This window comes from Cystoisospora suis (assembly GCF_002600585.1).
Source record: "Cystoisospora suis strain Wien I chromosome Unknown contig_7407, whole genome shotgun sequence".
NCBI lineage: Eukaryota > Apicomplexa > Conoidasida > Eucoccidiorida > Sarcocystidae > Cystoisospora > Cystoisospora suis.
In genome coordinates this window covers 1-18,624 of record NW_027160192.1, presented here as the reverse complement: position 1 = coordinate 18,624, position 18,624 = coordinate 1, and the positions used below count along the sequence as shown (strand labels likewise).

Below are 18,624 nucleotides of genomic sequence, written 5' to 3'. Positions count from 1 at the left end.
CGCAGGAACGCCATTACTGCTACAAGAATGACAGCATGCAGTTTGTCCCAACGGATTTGGGTGTGGCGCTGTATCAGGTACGTGCGAGTACGGCTTAGCGTGTTTGCCGTGTTTCTCACTCATATGCACTCTCTTTTTCTTTTCCCCTACGACTGGGGAAGGAACGGCGATTCAGTCTTTGGACGTCTTGGCCTTTTCCCGCATCTGAACAAATGTCCACGGCACTGTTGTTTTCTCTCCAGGGTTTTAAGCGGCTTGCGGAGGTTTCTGGAGTCGATCTTTCACTCGTAAGCAAACTCGTCTTTTTCCTGCATCACGGGCTTGCGTAGGTCTTGCATACCGGTTAGAAATATCTCCTACTGTTTGCTTGTTCTTCCCGGATTTTCACGCGGGCGGGCTAGTATCCCTCTGCAGCTCACAAGTTTGCATCTGGCTTGAGGACGCAGGTCCGTCAGCGTGATGCCGATATACAGGCTCTAGGGCAATGCTTTCGAGGAGAATTCGTAGAGTGGAGCGTGACTTTGCAGTCATTTGACTCCTGCATGAAAGTCTCACATGGACAGGTGGGACCTCACGTGTGGTAACGTCGTGCTATAATCTTTCCAAGTACAGTAGCAATAAAATGAGCAAAAAAAAAAACGACAAAAGCAGTCGCTTCACAAGAGATGACCACTGACTCTTTCCGGACTGTGATCTAATCTTGTGTCGTCTTCGGCACCTGAGCCGACCCAAATCGTTGCGCGGATCTCGTGAATACTGGGTTCCCCTCTGTTGTTCAGCCGGATCTGCGGGCGCGCATGGAGTCGGATATGGCTCTTGTGGCGCGCGGCCAGAAGACAAAAGTGAGTGTTTGCTTATTCCCAGACGGGAGTCTGTGGTAGAGCCAGACTATTCACACGCACATACAGTTTTCTGCTAGTGTGGATATGACCGGAAGGCAGGCGAGCTTGTTCTGTCTGATCGAATCGGAAGACGCGAGGCAGCTTGACAAAAAATGTCTCTCCCCACCACGGACCTCCACTGGTTTCTATGACACTGTAGGAAGATCCCTTCTCATTTTTCCTCTTCCAAATCATTTTGTGCCGCTGACGCGAGACAGTGTAGCTGGGGTCCTCATTCCCACTGGACGACACGAGATGGGAGAACAGCCTTTCTAACGGGACGCAAACTGAGTGTGCAGATTGGTCGGTACACACTCGTACTGGCTTGCACTAATACGGATCTCCGAATTGTTTGCTTGTTCGATGGGACAACACAGTGTCACTGGGATCGGCTGTCAGTCCTCGCTTCGCCTAGCCGCGCTTGGTTCAGCCCGTCGATGAAGGGTCATCGTCGTGCCAACCGCTTTGTTTACACTCATTTTTGCCTTCAGGCAGAGGTCCTTCGAGTTCACCTGGCGGAGATGCGGCAGGTGCTCCTGCTGTTGAAATTCCATGTGCGACTGTTGGATGGCGAGATGCTGTCTCGTCTTGGCGCCATCGGGAGTAACGTGTCCCGTGATGGAGTCACTCTTGTGGCCAACTTCTCCGAGTGCGGCAAATGCAGTAGTCTTATGGACCTCAAGGTAGGTCATGCTACTACGTCTCCCAGCACGCGCCGCATCTTGCGTGAAAGCTTCTCTAAACCACGTTTCGACTGACGGGGCGTACCTTGATGTACCTCGCTTCCCGCGCCAAAAACCATAGCCACAGGCAGAAGTGTCTCGTGAGTGCAACAGTGTCGCGTGGTCTTCGTTTTCTCGTGCCGAGAGTGCTCCTTGATGGGGCCATGCCTGTCCAGGGTTTGACCTCCCTTGGGCACCTGTAGCCCAGTCCTTCCTCGGCAAGAACCATGAGTGACAGGGCAGGGCAGTGCCAGTTGACAGGCTCGTCTCTCCCTATGTTTGAGGTTGTGACGTAGCCGATAGCGCAGACTCGACTGTCAATGGCCTGCAGCTGGACTGGTAATCCGGACGGGAGTTTCTTTCGAAGCCGATGCTAGATAAGGGTGTCTGGGTTCTAATTGCATGATGTAAGATGTGGTGTTCGCTTTAACATCGCGTTGCATTCGAATTGGTGTCCACAGCCGAGGGCAGCAGCGGTGCTACGGACTGTGCTCTTTTCGGAAATTTGTGTTTACGCAGCGGCGTAGGTTTCTTTGCTTGTTTCGTTAATGAGTACCGTACTTCCCAGTAGACGCCGGTCGAATTTTCTATCCCGAGGACGCCTCACTTAATAGCGGAGACCTCCTTTCCGGAGGGCTTGCGGCGAAGAAAGATCATGGCAGTGCAGCAGAGGATTAGGCAGTCCAATGAGAGGAGCAATGGAAATCATGCGTTGATTTGTAGCTTCGCGTTGCCGTGTGTACAGGCAACTGGAGTCACTACCGGCAGCGGTCGACGGTAAGATAGGGTGTCCTTGCGCTTCTAGGCTGTGCTAGAGACGCCTGAGTTAGGCTGTGAGGCTCTCTGAAAGTCTTTCAGGTGCGACGGGGTGGCCCTAGGTGCAAAAAAAAGCCCCGCCATTTCCAGGCGAGTTTACGCCGAGAAAGCCGAACAGACAGCGTCCACATGCTGGGGCATGTGACTCTCTAGACACCGGCGAGCACATGCAGACGGGTTGTGAGGAATTACTGTTGCGAACAAGACGACAGAAGACGTCCGAGCGTATGCCGCGGCTATGGGTATGGATTCACGCACCACAGACGTGTGGTGCGTTGGACAGTGGCGCTCCGTTACCAGTGCGTACGTGTGTATCGCTCTGGACGGGAAAGTGGGTAGTCCTTCAAAGTGCGTATCATTTGGTGCATATATCAGAAACACGGTTTCCCGACAAGAGGTCTGTGACCGCTGTTGGCCTTGCAGCGGGCTTGCTTACGTTGTTTGGGGTGCAAGGTTCATCGTTCCCGTCTGCGCCCCTCTTGTCGGGAGGAGGTAACGCCGCGTAGAAGCCTGTAACTTGTGTTGCACATCAGAGGCCGACGACAGGGAAGCGGCGGAAGGCACCCGACGACTGCTGGTGAGTTCATTCAGAGTGCCATACACAAGTTGCTTTTGCCCCTCTTGGAATTGATCCAGCTAATATTTCGGGCCTACTTACCGCCGAAGGCTCGACCCTCTCCCGTGTTTTCTCCGGCCCACACTACTGCGTGCAAACACTGACGAAGGGGTGGTTACCATCAAGCCCACGAGAACCGAAGAGAGGACATCAACCAAAAACATCCGCGTCTGTTCTCAGTATCAAGGCATTCGGTTTACTGAACATGTTTTGTGGCGTTTGCTTGTTATGCGTTGTTTGCAACCTGGCCTGCAGAGCTAACTGGCAGACTCACTAATCGATTTCTCGTAAGCATCCCACGCTCTTCTGGTTTGAGGCAAACATACTGCTGGTTTAAAGTGCCGAGGTTACTATGCCCGTTTCAGGTGTGCAGGTATCTCGTAGCTTGATAGTCTGCAGAAAATGTGTACTCTCGCAGGTGTATACATCGACTTTAAGGGAGCGGACGAAACTCAAACACTCAGCAGGTCTTGTAAAGTGTTCAGGAAAGATATTTTCACCTCTAGCGCCGAAGTGAAAAGAAAGGGGTGCCGAACATGCGAGCGTGTTTCTCAAACACTCGCTACTATTCTGCAGGCGACAAGCCTCCGGTGGAAGCGCGCGGCTTGTATCAGACGCCACCACCCTCGCACTTTTGCGCGCTTGGAGAAACTGTGTATCTGTCAGTACACTGGACGCCTTTTCAGACGACCACCCCCGTGCTCCTGCTTGGCGGCCGAAAAGCCTGTGAAGGAGTCTTGTACTACGATACTGCTGATGTCTCGCGCAGGTCTGCACGCGATTTTTCCAAGGATGCCAGACCGTCTTGTTGCTTCCTCCCCGAGGCGAACTAGCGCCACACTCTGTGCGGTGCGCCTATTGCGGCTTTCAGGTACTTCTCTTGTAGCCTCGGCGGCATCCCCACTACCCGGCAATCCAAGTTCTCAATCCTGCACACGAGTCACTTTATTCCATGCTCGTCTTCGCTCTTTCTTTATGACACTGTCTGAACAGCGGTGAACAGCCGATGTCTCGTTTTGATTTGGCCAGTGTAGCTATGGTTTCATGTGTATAGTGCGTGCCCGGGAATGCTGTTTCGTTCACCTTCTCATGTTCGCCTTTAGAGACAGCTAGGAGTGGACCGGTCTGTCATTCAGTCGACTTCCCACGTGCAAGGACTGGGCAAGGCTACCCTGTGCAGACAAAGCGCAGGTCGTCGCCTTGTTCTTTGTAGGGGAGAATTTATGAATGTGCGGTATGTGCACGGGCCTCAACCCTGCGATTCATGGTTACCCGGTCTTTCATTAGCCGGCTTTGTCCACCGATTATACCTTCACAGTGTTGATTGTTCGTTCTCTTGCACCCCGCCCCAGCTTGGCTGTGTTGTTGTTTACGCAACAGGTACTCAGCGTTACGAACACAGGGACGAAAAAAACCCACGAGATCTGTCCCCAGTGCTTCAAGAATCCACCTGTAAGATTAGCATCAAGCGTCCGAAAGACCGGTCACTTAGAGAGATACTTGGTCCTCTCAAAGAACAGTAGTATGGGTAGATCAGACGCCCCCCGGACGTGAGCTGAGGGGCTGTTGCTGACCGGAGTCGCTCCTGGTGGAGCGCCACGAAGTCGCTGATCGAGCAAGTCTGTGTCAGCACGGGCGCCATAATAACAGATCGCAAGCGGTGGTTTCCTCTCGTACAGTCTCGACGATAGGAACGCGTGCCGGCGCAGTCCCTCGGGCGAGACGGGCAGCCGCACAGAAGCTTCTCTCTGCGGACTGTTTCGCGTGAGCGTGCGCTTAGAGACCAAACAAGACTCTTCTGTAGGCACTTTTGAGTACGGACACGTTGAGAAAAGGACTCGGTCAACCCCCCGCGTCTGGGATCCCGTTCTTTAATCTCACTGGTCACTACAGTACCCGAGGGGACGTGCTTGGACACGCAGAAGCAGAGAGGCTTCGCCAAATAGTACAGCTTGGGGGTAGCGTTGTTGCGCCCTGAAGATCCGGTCTTTCTCGGGACAGTGAAGAATCTCCTTCAGACCTCTCGGCGCGGGAGGTGCCACGTTCCTTTTGATTGATGCAGGCGGAAGAAGCGAGTGCATCGGGGGACACAGGATTACGATGCTTTGCATGTCGGCATCCGGTGAGTTCCAGGTCTAAAAGGCCCAGCTCCTGGGCTCGCGAAGAATGACCACCTGTCCGGGTGCTTGGGGCTATGGTGTCTAAGCTTCACTCTGTCTGGATTTCAATCGCTACCTTTGTACTGCTGACACATCACGTTTCATTGACATGGAACGGGCTAGAGAAAAAAACGCTTCCTCGGGACTCAAAGAAGTTCTGGCCTTGAACGTGTGTGTGACTAGACTGCAAAACTGAGTGACAACATTTAGAAGAGAGTACTTGTTAGCCTGCCAATCGGTGCCTGCCCGGATCATGGGACACCACAGTTGGGTTCCGTGTAACCGTTCGCATAACGGCTTCGGGAGCCACTGCTCGTGGCCGTACGTCGCTTCCTAAGAAAGTATCTGTTTTCTTGCAGAAAAGGTGTAACGCATATCTCCGACTACGACAAAAAACTGCTTCTGTGTCGAAAATCTCGCATGTGTGTGGTTGAGTGGTTATCCCTGGGGTCGAACCGTCTACCTCAGGATGTTGGCGGGTCCTGTAGTGTGTTTCCCGCGAAACCCGCATCCGAGAAACCAGTTGCTTGCATCTCGCGCCGGTGATGCTGCAGGCATGTCCTCTTGCAAGGCGAGCGAGGCAACAGTGATTTCTCGGGAGCGCTCTTGTATGACCTTCCGATGCCTTATGGGCCAACTAAAAAATGTCCAGCACTAACTTCAACAGTTTGGAGGCCCACAGCTCTCTGTCCCTGGGCCTCTAGTGGGTGTAAAGCGTAAAGATTACTGTGCATACCTGGTGTACTATCTGATCCGCTCCGGCGTGAGTACGGTTCCTGTGTCGCTCGGAGCTTGAGGAATCAGTAGTTCTGCTTCCCGGGGTTCACCGGCGAACTGAATCTAAGAACTAGTTTCTGCGAGGGTGCAGCACCTCCGATTTGTATTGAGCCTCTTCCGTGACCTCCTCGACTGAAGTCGCTGACAAGCGTGTCGAGCTACCTGCTGTTCGGTAGACTCTGGCTTTCGGACTGAAGTGCCCTACTACCCCCCTGCTTAGACAGTAGCCGGCGATAGCGCTGGTGCGACTAGTCGGACTGCTGCTCATGGGTGTGAACTACTGCTATTCGAATGCCGTACGTCTCAGGCGGCCCGATGTAATCGAGAGTGCGGCTTTTGATTAGAGCGCCGGGGTCTACGCCCCGTGCCCCGATACTCTAGCTGTCGTGGCTTTACGCAGAAGAGTTGGCAGCTTTTAAATTCCGAGTAAGCCTTGTCCACGGCCAGTCAGGGCGAATCCGGGGAGTGCGAAGTAGTGCCCCTGCAGACTCCTATTAGGTAGCTACGCGTACGCTAGGGCGTAGCCTGCAGAAGTACCAGGATTCTACGTTTCCTCTCCGTCAAGGACAGTTCACGCAAGCAACTCTACACTTGCCAGAACAGGCAGCAGATGCCAGTGCAGTTCGGCACACTTCTTTTGCGTGTTCACCGGACGTCTTCGATTGCATACTTCTTCTATGTCCTGACTAGAGCCTTCCTTGCGGAAGCGCACGCGCCGGTCGGTCGGTCGCGCCCTCAGAGCGGAACGCGGGTTGCGGAAGAGCGTAACTGCTGTCGACAAGGACGCACACTGGTGTGCCGGTGTCCTCGGAGGCCGCGCGACTTCGTCCAAGTCAGAGTCTATCACGGGCGCCGTCGTCTCCAGGGTCACGGCCATCATGCGAAAACAGCAGAAAGAGAGCAGTCAGAGGTACAAGTAGTACAAGTTGGCCCCCGCCTTGGCCCTGGCTGAGCCTCCTCCTCCCCCGCCATCTCCGTCCACCGCCACTACGTAGCGCTTCTGATCTTGCCGTCTCCTGTCCAGTAACGAAGCGGCCAAACCTAGCCACATGGGGTGCCGGCCGGCGCGCTTTCTCGTCTCTGTCCAGAGACTACCCGTGTCCATCTTGTTTCAGTTGCACGCATCCGTGAGGATTTTGAAGGTGTGGTATTTCGACTGACTGGTTGCCACAAGTAGTCTGTTGAATCGCGAAGTTTCATGGTCGCGCACTGCCGCCTTTTTGCTGGCGGTCGCGTTGACAAGCAGAAAGGAGCATGCGCTCCCGTAGGCAGGACCATCGGGAGTTCCGCAGCTCATCGCGCTCTCATCGTGTTTGTCCAAGCCGTTTTTTTTCTTCCGTGTGAGAATTGACGGAAGAGGGCTGCGGTAGGATTGGCGGGTGCTGCTAGGGTGTGCCCGCCAGTATTTTCGTTCCTTCCGGGTGCGACGTGTTTCTTCTCTTTCGTCTCGTGCTCTGTTGAGACTTTTTCAGAGAGCTTGGAGTTCTCTGGTCGATCCGTGAGGCTCTGTCCTTCTTTCCACCAGTCTAAGGTAGCTGGGGCCGGGGAGGGAAGACTCCGTCGTCTCCTGGTGAGTTGTGACGGACTGCACCACCAGGCTGCCACGGGCTTCGTCGATTTTTTCTAACGTCCGTCCTTGGCGCCCACAGCGGGAGTGTCGAGGTTCCCTTAGCGGCCTTTTTTCTGTCGACCTGCTGTCGGTTATTGCGGAAGTGTGCAGATACCGGTGTGGCCTCTGGGGCGGTGGCCCCCCTCTCGCAGTCCGACATCTGCCGTTCGCCGGTTCTGTTGAGCGGGCAAGTGTATGCCACAGTGCTTTTTTGCCGTCGGAGCTGAGATGTCCTGACTGGACACGGAGAAGCATACGCTACATACTAGCTGTTGAGGCAGCCTGGAGCTTGGAGCCTCTACAACTACCCTAATACCTCTAGGCGTATAGCTCGTCTTCTCCGTCTACAGCCGCATCTGCGTAGTCGCTTCGACTCGGCGCGGTTGCTTGGGTTTCCGGTTTGCAGAGGTGCCGGTTTTCTCCTGCGCGTCCAACCATGCCGCCTCGGCAACTGCAGCCGTTTCCCCTCTCGTGTCCGCAGCCATTTTGTGTGGACGTGCGCTTCGCCGTTCATAGTCGGGGCTTCTCCCAGCTGGTTTCGGGAATGAGGTCCGGAGCCGTTTGTCCAGTGCAGTTTTGTCCGTCTTCCTTTCTATGCCCGGGCTCCGAACAAGACAGATAGGGACTGCATCCCCCCGTAGCTGTTGTAACCGGTGACGGACTCACTGGGTTCAGTAGCTTTCACTAGTCTCCATTCGCGCGGTTTCGTGTGCAAGAGGGCCGTGAAAACAACATACTTGCGAGCCTCGGGTTGTGGTTGACTTCGTATTTGTGTTGCACTCTCTCTCGGCGTACCATCGTTCGCAGCAACACACCACCGTCGTGGGGACTGTAAGAAGGTTTCCGGAGAGTATTCGGAATCCCTTTCTGGCCATCGACGTGACAACAGAATAACCGGCAATGCTGATTCGTACAGTAGCGACGTAGCTGGCTTCCCTGAGATAACAGGACGAAAAAACGGCTGATTAGGCGGGCGACGCCATAGCCGCTCGGGGCGAGAAGCGTGTCCGGTGGTCAGTGTCGCGTCTGATGCCCTGTGGTATCCGGAAGGCACTGAATACGCACAAGTGGACAGCAGGAGACACGACGACGAGAATATGGTGAACCGTGGTGGTACGATGTCTTCATCTTTTTCAGTGAGCTCTTCTCAACTGGATGGAAACCTCATTCGCTGTGGGTCGGAGGAAGCGGAGGCGCTTGTTATGCCGCTGTCTTCTGCGGGAGAGATTCCAGGAAGAGAAGAAGATGGATTCCATTCTGCGTTTGTGGGGTCTCCTCGGTCCGAAGGGATTTCTGAGAGGACCGCTCCTACGTCCTATGCTCAGAACAGGCGAGAAGGACAAGCGTCGGGTTCACGTAGGGTGCCCGAAGAAGCAGAGGGAACTACGACGCCAATCGGTGCCGGTGTACCGCGCCCGCGTGTAGAGCTTGCAGCTCCCGGTTCACTTGCTCAGTCAGCAAAAGACATCTCGCCGGCTCAGGCCTGTGCCTCGGTTCCCCACTCCCAGACAGGAGAAGTTCCTGAGACGGGTATGCGTCCTCCGGAGCCAGGTGGGAGGGTCCTGCGTCCTGTTTCATTGACCAGTTCAGAAAGCGACGAGAGGTTCGGTGGTCCTCTTGTGTCTCCTGAATCCGCTGCTGACCTGTGCCGGATGGCTGGTCTACCGTCTGGAGCGTCATTTTCTGCTGTAGAAGGCGGTAGCCGTACATCTGGGGAGCCAGACCGCTCTCGGCGACTGCAACGGCAGTTGAAGTCGCGGACAATGCTGCTCAACAGCCTACGTTTTACTTCGTCTCTCAGGGGATGTAGTAGCGCAGAAGGGGCGTCACAACTCTCACGTGGGGACGATGGCACTCAAATGACGCCCTGGAATTCAAGGGAAGGGACTTTGTCAGAGTTTTCTTACTCAGGAGACAGGGATACGCACAGCAACTCCGGCGGTACACCGTCGATTGCGGGTTCAGGCTCGTCTGGTAGTCTGAAAGGAGGGTTATCTCCAACTTCTCCATCAGCAAAGCGTAGTCCGATGGCAGGGAGTGAGGGCAAGAATGCCTTCTCCTCAGCTGTAACAGGCAGGCGGCTTCCCTCTGTCCGAAAACTGCTGCAGACGGCACTTCATGCGAGGCAGACTGCAATGCTGCGAGCAGTGAGTGGATCGATGGAGCTGCCTGAAAGACAAAATTCGCGTACGAGACAGGCAACTAGTCCACCAGTAAAAGGATTGAGCATCTCTGCAGAGCTGGCACCCTCGAGTAGCCGGTGGGAGAGCGAGTGGAATGTTGTGGAGGCAGATGCTTCTTGGTTTATAGGGATAGACGAAAATGGCTCGGCTAAGTCAACACCTGCACTTGGGCGGACAGCACCTTCGTGGCAGGCAGGTTTGTGCTACAGCACGAGGCGGTATGGTTCGCTTGATGCGCGCACGCTGTCGTTCTACTGCAAGATGTGCGCTCTTTTTGAAGCACATTGGGCAACAATTCACCCTTTGGAGTGTGTTGTTCGGTCTGCGCCTGACGAGAGTTTCGACCTTCCTGTCTCTGCAGCAAGGGCTAGGAGACGAAGACGGCGGTTGGAATCTATAGGTTCTAGATCGTCTGGTGATTCAGTAGAGAAAGGCAGCTTTGGTAAAGACGTGGAGGGTGATGCGGCTGGTAGTGAAGTCAGTCAACAGGTAGGGCGTTTCGTTTCCCTTTCTTACTTAATTCCATCGTTTATGCTACGAGCATTTCGCCGCCTAACAATCAACAAGACATTGCTCCGCGAAATGATGGAAGTCTTCAAGCCTAGTGCGAAGCGCACCAGTAAGCTACGTCGCGAATCTCTTCTTCAGCAGAATTCTTCTGGGTCGCAGGCCTGTACAGATTCCCCGGAAAATGCGGCCGCAGACTCTGTTGGGCGACTTGACGCAGCAGTCCCAGAAGAAGGAGAAACGTCTGCGCCGGAAGTTTATTCGTCCTCTGGAGCCAGGAACTCACATCAGGTCTCTTTCTCTCCGTCTGATTCCGGGTCGTGTTTCTTGTCTCGTGGTGATTCCTCTTCGGGCGCGACAGTAGGTTCTTGTAAAACGAGTTCGCCTTCTTTGAGCTCACTACCTCAGCTGTCTCTCTCTGTTCGTGCACCGAGTGTCAGTCAGGACAGATGTGCCATGAGCTCTCAGTCTCCGTGTTACCGGTCTCCCTTAACCTCGTCACCCACGAACCGTCTGCCCAACCCGCTCAACCTTCGTCTCCGAGGCGGGCGTCCCTTCTTGGGCCCGAGCACACCAATAGACTCCTCTCCTAAATCTGCTCCTCCTTCTCCCGGAAATTTTCTTCGTCTTCCACCTTCTGCGAGGGAGTCACCTGCAGGCTATCCGTCCGATACAAGCCATCCCCCTGGGCACCCTCATGGCGGCCACACAGGGAATAAAGGAGGGACAGCTGCCTTCTGTGGTGCGCGTAGTGTATTCAGCAGTGCTGATGGTATAGCGTCAGCCTCGTCGCGTGTTAGCGGGGGGAATGGAAGAGGACAGGCAGTTCACTTATATTTGTGCTGCGGTGGCAAAGACATGCTAGCTCTCGACTGGTTACCTTTCATCAGTCGGTTCTTGCACTACGCGCTGTCTGTGAAAGTGAAAAACTTACACTCCAAGGCAGCAGACGCTTCTGCCGCAGCTGCAGCGGTGGCGGCCGCTTTCAGTGCCTATTCCGCAACCGTGGACAGTGAAGCTGCGCTCGCAGGGGCAGCGGCCGCGGCAGCAGCAGCAGCAACAGCAGCTGAGGAGGCTGCAGAGCAGAGTAGTTCAGATGAGGAAAGTACAGGAAGCGCCAGCTCGGGACGAGTACTTACGCCGGCAGTGGCTGCCGCTGCTGCCGCAGAAAGGAGGTGGACTCAGTCTGAGTTTGGCGGATCAAAACGAGAGGCGAGGAAACAGAGCAAGACTGCTACTGGGCGGAGCGCTCAAGACGCATGCGCGTCTGGAAAAGGATTGTCGGAGAGCTTGGGGAGTGTGGGGCGCTGGAGGAGAGGGCCCGGGGGTGCGGAGGAGGAAGGGCCCACTGGCGTGAAGGATTGTCGGGTGTCTTCGTCGTCCGCTGCTCCAGCCACAGATTTGTGTTCCTCGGACAGGACTCTCCACCGTGAACCGACGGCAGCAGACTACGGTGGTGGTAGCATGGCTCAAGTTTCGTCTCGGACACCGCCTGCTACTGCTTCGCCAGCTACAGCAGCTACCACTGGCAGGTGGGCACAGCAGATCGAGGAGCATGGGCAAGAGGTAGACCGAGGTCAAGGAGTATCAGGCACGCGAGAGGATAGCACCGAGAATGGGGGCGCACGTGGAATGGGAGATCGGCTCTTGCCTCCAGCGGAGTGGCCAGAAGACAGCGGTGGCGAGGAAGGAGGACGACGGAAGGTGCGCCCTTGCACTAGTGGAGAGTTTGCTGGCCTAGCGGCTGCAGCGATGCGAAGCTTGCAGCGCGAGAAAGCTAAAGTGAGGCAGCAGATGGAGCAACAGTCCAGGACCGCGGCGGGCGACAGCGGCCGTCAACATCCGGACTTAAGGTGGGGTTCAGAAAGTCCACGTCGGAGAATGGCTCCTGATATGTCTTCTTGTGCGCCTGCTGCTGTTGAGTATAGGGCGACTTCGCCTGGTGTGGCGCTGGCTTCTTCTGGTGGCGCAGAGGCTGATCAGGGGCCCGTCATGCAAATGTCGTCGGGAATGACCGGTCAGGGGGAGACACCAGCCGAGCCCTTCACAGACCTCCCTGAATTCCGTGTGGTGCCATCTCCAGTTCAGTCAGATGACGAGAACGAGAGGGGGGAAGGCGTCGCCGCCGGTGACATAGAGCGTGAGATGAAATCAACCCGAGTGATGAGCAAGAAGCAGCAGCACGGGCATCAGCTGCACAAGCAGCCGCTTTTACATGGCTCGGCTGAGGAGGAGGATCGAAGAGCAAGAGCCGCAGACAGACGGGGGGATGTTGGGACGGGTGGTGAGGCGACAGGAAAAAAGGAGATGCCAGATGCTTGTCCCTCCATTCCCTGTGAGCGTGAGCAGTCCGGCTCGAAAGGTAATTTCCCAGGGATTCCGTTCGGACCAGCAGCGGGGTCTTCGAGTATTGAGGATGCGGCCGCGGCGAAGACCGCGTCTCCAGCACGTCAGGGCAGAGCAAAGTACGAAAGTCATCGAGTAGTCGATGGTCCCTCTGTTTGTGGTGGTCAGCCTTCACCCACAAAGCCTGTGGCGTTCCTCCCCAGTAATACCACCCTGCCTTGGTGGTCTGTGAAAGAAGTAGAAGTTCCTATTCTTGTTTACATGAACGCCGCTTTTGTCCTGATAGACTACCCCGGGTATGGAGGTAGCACAGGTTCCCCGTCGCCCCCAGGTTGTGTGGCTGCGGCTCTGCGGAGCTTGAATGTAGCTGTGGGGCAGCTTCGACAGCAACGAGGGCAGGATATACAGGTACATGTGACGATTCTCGGATATTCGCTGGGATGTGCCGTGGCACTCCGAGTCGCTCAGGTGTTCTGCAGACAAATGGTCCGGCAACGTCAGCGCGAACAGCGGGTGACGAGGAGAGCACAGCGGCTGCTTGCGAGGCGGGGTCTGAGGGAGAGGGGGACGGGAGATAGTCGGGAAGATAACGGCAGTCCGAGTCGCGGTTTTGGCCTGGTCAACAGGCACGTCCGGCAACCGCAGCTCAGCATATCAAGTGTTTTTCATGATCGTGAGAGCCGTAGCAGCGGAAGTTTTTCGGAACGCGAACGCGATCCCTCTCCTACAGGGAGGAGCACTGTAACGCGATCTGGACACGGGCCAACGCGTGTAGATCCAAACCAATCTAGTCGTGCTACTGCTACAGATGAGAGTAAAAAGCAGCACCGCTTCAACCGTGGACAAGCGTCTGATCCTCTGGACGGTGGTCAGGAGGTCTCTCCTATTAGCCGACGTAGTGGCACGGAAAGGTTGCGTGAGGAGTGCCGAGTTCGACCGGTAGACAGTTGTGGGTTCAGGTACAAGGGGGCAACAGGAGATTGTGCGACTGGGGAAGGCTTAGATGTGATTTACACTACTCCGGACGGGCGTCCTCTTTCCTCGCGGTACCACAACTGTGCTACAGATACAGAGCACAGCCTCAGCACAGTGGGGGCACCGGTCGGCTGCAGTCTGTCCGGCGCTTCTTTCTGTCCTGTCGCACTCGATAGAGAGAATACGACTCATTCAGCTTCTCAGCATGCAAGCAAGAGCAACAGAGCGACGGGAGGTGGTGACGCGGATCCTTGGGCAGCGCCCGGGCGATGCGATCGCCCCGGGAGTGGCCCGTACGACTGGACCAGCACTCTTCCGAGCAGCACCGAAGAGAGCGGAAGAGCAACTGAAAGGCAGATTTCTTTCTCACGGCTCCAGGAGTTTTTTCTTCGGCAACGCGAAGAGCAGCAGACTGGAACCAGCGGTCCCCCGTGTGTCGACGGAGTGCCTCACAGTCCTTTCTTATCCGGACGACCGACTCTTGAGGGTGATTACAGCGGAGAAGAGGAACAACCTTCGGCATTGCGAAGAGATTCATCTGAGGCGCGCGCGCTTCGGAAGACAGCTGGACGTCCACTGCAACCGGAGAGGTTGCACTGCACCACTCCATCCTCTGAATGTGGGCGTATGGCACCAATGTCAGATGAGATGCCGGTGGCGTCAGGATCAGGCTCCGGGAGTTCGTGTACACCGCGAGTCGACGCTTCAGAAAGTTACCGTCACCAAGAAGGAGTACGGAAACTGGTGCAAGCTGAGGGCACGCATTGTACCACTCCTCCGTTTGCCGACGAGTGCAAGTTCTCCGAACCTGGCTCTAGATCTTCGTGTGTTTCAATCGAGGACGATGTATTCCAGGATGCAACAAGCTGCGGCGATGTTGATGGTAAGGCCGGCCGATGTACTTCAACTGTCGGCTCTCCCGGAGGCGACCAAACAGGGGGAGACCAAGTTCGTGACAATACGATAGGGGAGAGAGCTCGACTGTACAGCCATAGCCGAGGTAATGTCTTGGAGGATAGAATTACGGTTGAGGGACAGGAGCGGAGTCGTAGCGCGAACTCTCCGGAGAGTGGAACGTCGGGAGGCGGGCTTAGTTCCGGTGGTGTCAATAGCTGTGCGGTGTCGGGGGATTACGTTTCCCGCCAAGTTCCTACGCCTACGCGATCTCGTGCGCTGCCTTTCGACGTGGGTGTGAATCAGGAGATGTTCTCCTCACACTTCAGAAGGGACGAGTCCGGGGCATCTGGCACTTCCGCTTCTTCTGGTGGAGTGTTTCTTCGGAGGCGTTCCGTGGGAGCGGATAGTGGCAAGCATATCGCTGATAAACATCTTCGCAGTGAAAGCCTGTCCTATTTAGAAAGTGGACTTCACCTTCCCGAGAGTTCATTCTCTGGGAGTGGACATAACTTGACAAGGAGTATTGACCGTGGTCCCAGCAGCCTCCGTGAGACTAGCAGTAGATGTAGCCGGCAAAGATTAGGATTCTCTCAAAAATCTGGCCCGCTTCCTTGCTCCACCGGCGATAACTCTGTGTCCGTAGAGTTGGAAATCCATAGCACAAGGGAGATGACAACTCGTCTACCCTTTGGACTTGGAAGGAGGAGTGTCGAGTGTGGGAAGTCGCGCAGAGACGAGGGGAGACACCTTGAAGAAGAAGAATGTTCCGAAGACACGAAGAGTGGCCACAAATGGAAGGACGAGCCCCCAAGTTCTTCAAGAGGACTAGGGTGCTGTACTCCCGGTGTTGACATGTCGGAGGTTGTGCCTCGGTCGTCCCCTGTTTTGTCGAGCAACAGCTGTAGCAGTCGGAGCAGCAGTGCGCCGAGAACAAGAGAGGGTGAGAGTAGAAGAAGTGACGGAAAGTGGCGAGGGCGAGGAGTTGATGATGATGGTCGTTGCTTCTCCTCTTTCAGCGAAAGTGTCGGGGGTGACGGGGAGGCAGAAGACGACGATGAAGACGAGGACGAAGATGAAGACGACGACGACGACTGGAGTATGGGTGAGGAAGATATGGAAGGGACCACAGAATTCCAGGAGGATTTTGAGCTTCCTGTGGCTTTGTTCGAGTTCCGTCGACTTGTCCTTGTAGCGCCTTTTACTTCAACAGCTGATTGCGCGGCTCATTACCTATCCGTTCCGTGGGCAATGAGGGGTATGGTTGAAGCATTCATATCTTACATTCAAGACGAGTGCACACGATGGGACAACGTCGCTTCAATGCGGAAGTTGTGTGATGTATTGAATCAGGACCCGCGATTGTTTGGTGGCCTAGGTCTGTACATCTTTCATGGCAGAGATGATAAGATTGTGCCTTTGACTATGGGTCGTGCTCTAGCAGAGATAGCTCTTAGTTCCTGCTCAAGTATGCATTCACACATGGGGACTGTCGGTGGACGGCAAGATCTCAAAGCTGGTGGTCGACCACTGTTTGAGTCTGAGGACAATCCCAGTGGCAGTCGGCGTTCTTCTCAGTTCTCAAGAGACACAGGAAAAGGAGAGCTTGAAGAAGGGGAAGACAGAGAAGAGACCGATTTTTGCAGCCGTCGTGGATGCCGAACCCGGGAGTCTAGCAGAGATTCTCAACGCGGCGTATATAAACTTAGGCGACCGGGGAGGGAAGAGGGACAGGCAGACGTTATTCTCACGGAGCAAGATCTCCTGGATGTGCTTGCAGCGTCTGCCGAAAGAAAAACGCGGACCGACAGTTCCCCCCAGCCCCAGCTCGCTAATAAGGAGAGACACGCAGCAGGTGTGAAGAGTGATTCTGCAGATTCAGCAGGGACATCAAGACGAGGTTGCGGTCGACATCATGGCATTGCAGAGGAGTGTCAAGTTTCACAGGATACGTTTGAGCAAGAAAAGTCTCGGAGAAAGAATTCTAATACCCGGGGTTCAGTTGTACCTGAGCCTCTCATCTCTACCGTCGCTTTGCACAGAGCTGCATCACCGCGTTCAGAGGATACACGCCTCGATCACCGGCGCTCATCTAGCGCTGCCGAGGCAGTGGAAGACGTTAGGGAGCACACGTTCGAAGAAGAAGAAGTGGAAGAACGAGAAAAAGACAGGAGGGTGGAGCGACAGCTTACGACAGTTCAGGACCAACCTTTGGTGCGACCCAAGGAGAAAAGGGCGCCGCTTGAGCAGGATGTGTCGGCACAAAGTAAAGATCGGGAGTGGCAGGGAGAAGAAGACAGGGAAGTTCAGGAGGAGAATTCAATGCGTAGACACAGGGAAGGGGAAGTGTCTAAGTGCGATCAGCAAGTAAGAGATGGAGAGACGAGACGCATTGAGGTTGCGCTACCTGGGCGAGAAATACAAGAAGAGGGGGGAATGAGAGCTTTGGAAAGAGATTACGAATGGCTAGGACAGCCGGCAGACGACGCTGCATGCGAGATCATTCCGGAGGAGGGAGACAGTCATGTCGTTGAGCGGATTAGTAGGGCACGGTCTTCACCAGGCCGGACAACAAAGCTCAGTTTAGGATCGAGATCAGCTGGATTGCAGCGGGACAGGAGATCTCGGTCGTCCCACGAGTCTTCTTTTCCTGGATTGTCTGGGGATTTCAGTCAAGTTTCTCCTAGACGGACTACTGTCTCTACCTCATGTTCACCATGTCTTCCAAGTAGACACACACACAGAGGAAGGACGAACGATGAGCGGCATTCGGATGCTGAAACTGAGGCATCTGCGTATGGTCCCTTCCAAAAATTGCTTTCTTCGGCTCAAAGCGACGGTGTAGGACGTCAGTGTCGGAATGACGGGACGAGAAAGCAGCTCACACCTCGAAAAGAAACTAGAGGATACAGGAGAGAGACGTCGCGCAACAAAGCGGGGGGGAGGCGTGCAAAAACGTCGGCGGCGGGATCTAATGCGAAGGTGGGCCGCCACATGCCGCCATTTGACGGGGTGACGGAAGAAAAAGGGAATGAAGAGCAACATAGTCGGCGAAGGAAGAAAAAATCAAGTCTCTTCTGTAAATTTTGTGCTTTCGGTCCGCACTTAGAGGTACGTTTCTCATGTACTCAAGCATTCCAAAGGGAGAGCATGATCTGTGGAAGTTCTAATTGCGGTTCATGTGGTAATGAATGAAAGGTGACACTGTTGTTGAGTGGTGTATGATGGCTACCGGCTCTGACTTGCAATATATAACCATGGGATAGCTGTTCTGAGATGACGCGCGAAAGCTTCAGGCGGTGATCTGGGTGGTGTCTGTCTGAGTGGTTTGAACGGTAGACAGGGCACTGGAAGTTCTGTTGGTGAGACAGTTGAATTAGGGAGTCTGAAGTGTTTCACCTTAGTGCCTCTCTGGATACTCTCGTATCTTAGTGTTAGTGTTGACTCAGTAGGATGCCTTCGCGAAAGTTGTATCTGCTGTTACTATTCGCGCGCCTGCTTAGAATACTATTTCACGGGACGTTGAGGTGAATGTGTTGCAACGGTGTTTTTGTTGAGCTGTACTGCGTTTGACACTTTGGTCGCGTTCGTGAAAGGGAAGAAACTGGACTCTCCGTCGTTCGCTTCAGCGGTGCTAAGGCGGTACGTGCTTCGGTTTGTCGAAGAGGGGGGTGGTGTCAGGGGAGATACTACTTGTCTCCTGACCGTTCATCCAGATACTAAGGAGGTGCTAGCCCACTGACAATCGAGCCAGTGGGATCCTCAGCATTCAGGGTTTCATCATTTCAAAATATGCCAGTTGTTAGTCTCGTCCCCACATGGTGTGGTGCAGTGGTGCAAAGTATGTCGTCTGTTTTCCTTATGTATGTGCAGTTGATTGAGGTTGGGAACGCGGACCATCGCACCATCTGCTCCTCCCCGGCACATCAGAAGAAGATCTTTGCTGCGTTATACGATGAAGATGTTGTTCATGTCATCTGTTGATGTTGTCCAAAGTCAACCACCACCCGTGGCGACGACAGACACAAGGTGCATGAACCGAGGGAAACAGGAAAGAAGGGAAAGGAGGCACGGCTGAGTGCGTCTGTCGTGACCTCCCTATCCCGTTCTGTGCATCTCAGTGTAGCGCCTCCAGATTT

General features: G+C 54.8%; 2 protein-coding genes across 2 annotated transcripts; both read left to right on the top strand.

Annotated features, from left to right (window-relative positions):
* Nucleotides 1–5,968, top strand: CSUI_010435 (dna topoisomerase iii). The gene is made up of 11 exons (XM_068070539.1): nt 1–77; nt 243–287; nt 780–842; nt 1,373–1,564; nt 2,349–2,380; nt 2,953–2,996; nt 3,291–3,322; nt 3,805–3,884; nt 4,416–4,487; nt 5,098–5,157; nt 5,749–5,968. The coding sequence occupies exons 1-11, from the start codon at nt 36–38 to the stop codon at nt 5,912–5,914; spliced, it is 828 nt and encodes a 275-aa protein (XP_067917486.1). The 5' UTR covers nt 1–35; the 3' UTR covers nt 5,915–5,968.
* A 789-nt stretch (nt 5,969–6,757) lies between these two features.
* CSUI_010434 (uncharacterized protein) lies at nt 6,758–18,619 on the top strand. Its single transcript, XM_068070538.1, has 2 exons — nt 6,758–17,596; nt 18,359–18,619. Exons 1-2 carry the CDS (start codon nt 8,678–8,680, stop codon nt 18,467–18,469), a joined length of 9,030 nt encoding a protein of 3,009 aa, XP_067917485.1. The 5' UTR covers nt 6,758–8,677; the 3' UTR covers nt 18,470–18,619.
* The last annotated feature ends 5 nt before the right edge of the window (nt 18,620–18,624 follow it).

Excerpts from the sequence above, each read along its gene's own strand:
- CSUI_010435 (XM_068070539.1), top strand. The coding sequence starts at position 36 with ATGCAGTTTGTCCCAACGGATTTGGGTGTGGCGCTGTATCAG. Across the intron at positions 288-779 it reads CTGGAGTCGATCTTTCACTC|CCGGATCTGCGGGCGCGCAT; the intron begins GTAAGCAAACTC and ends TCTGTTGTTCAG. Across the intron at positions 3,885-4,415 it reads CTAGCGCCACACTCTGTGCG|GTACTCAGCGTTACGAACAC; the intron begins GTGCGCCTATTG and ends TTTACGCAACAG.
- CSUI_010434 (XM_068070538.1), top strand. The coding sequence starts at position 8,678 with ATGGTGAACCGTGGTGGTACGATGTCTTCATCTTTTTCAGTGAGCTCT. Across the intron at positions 17,597-18,358 it reads CTTTCGGTCCGCACTTAGAG|TTGATTGAGGTTGGGAACGC; the intron begins GTACGTTTCTCA and ends ATGTATGTGCAG.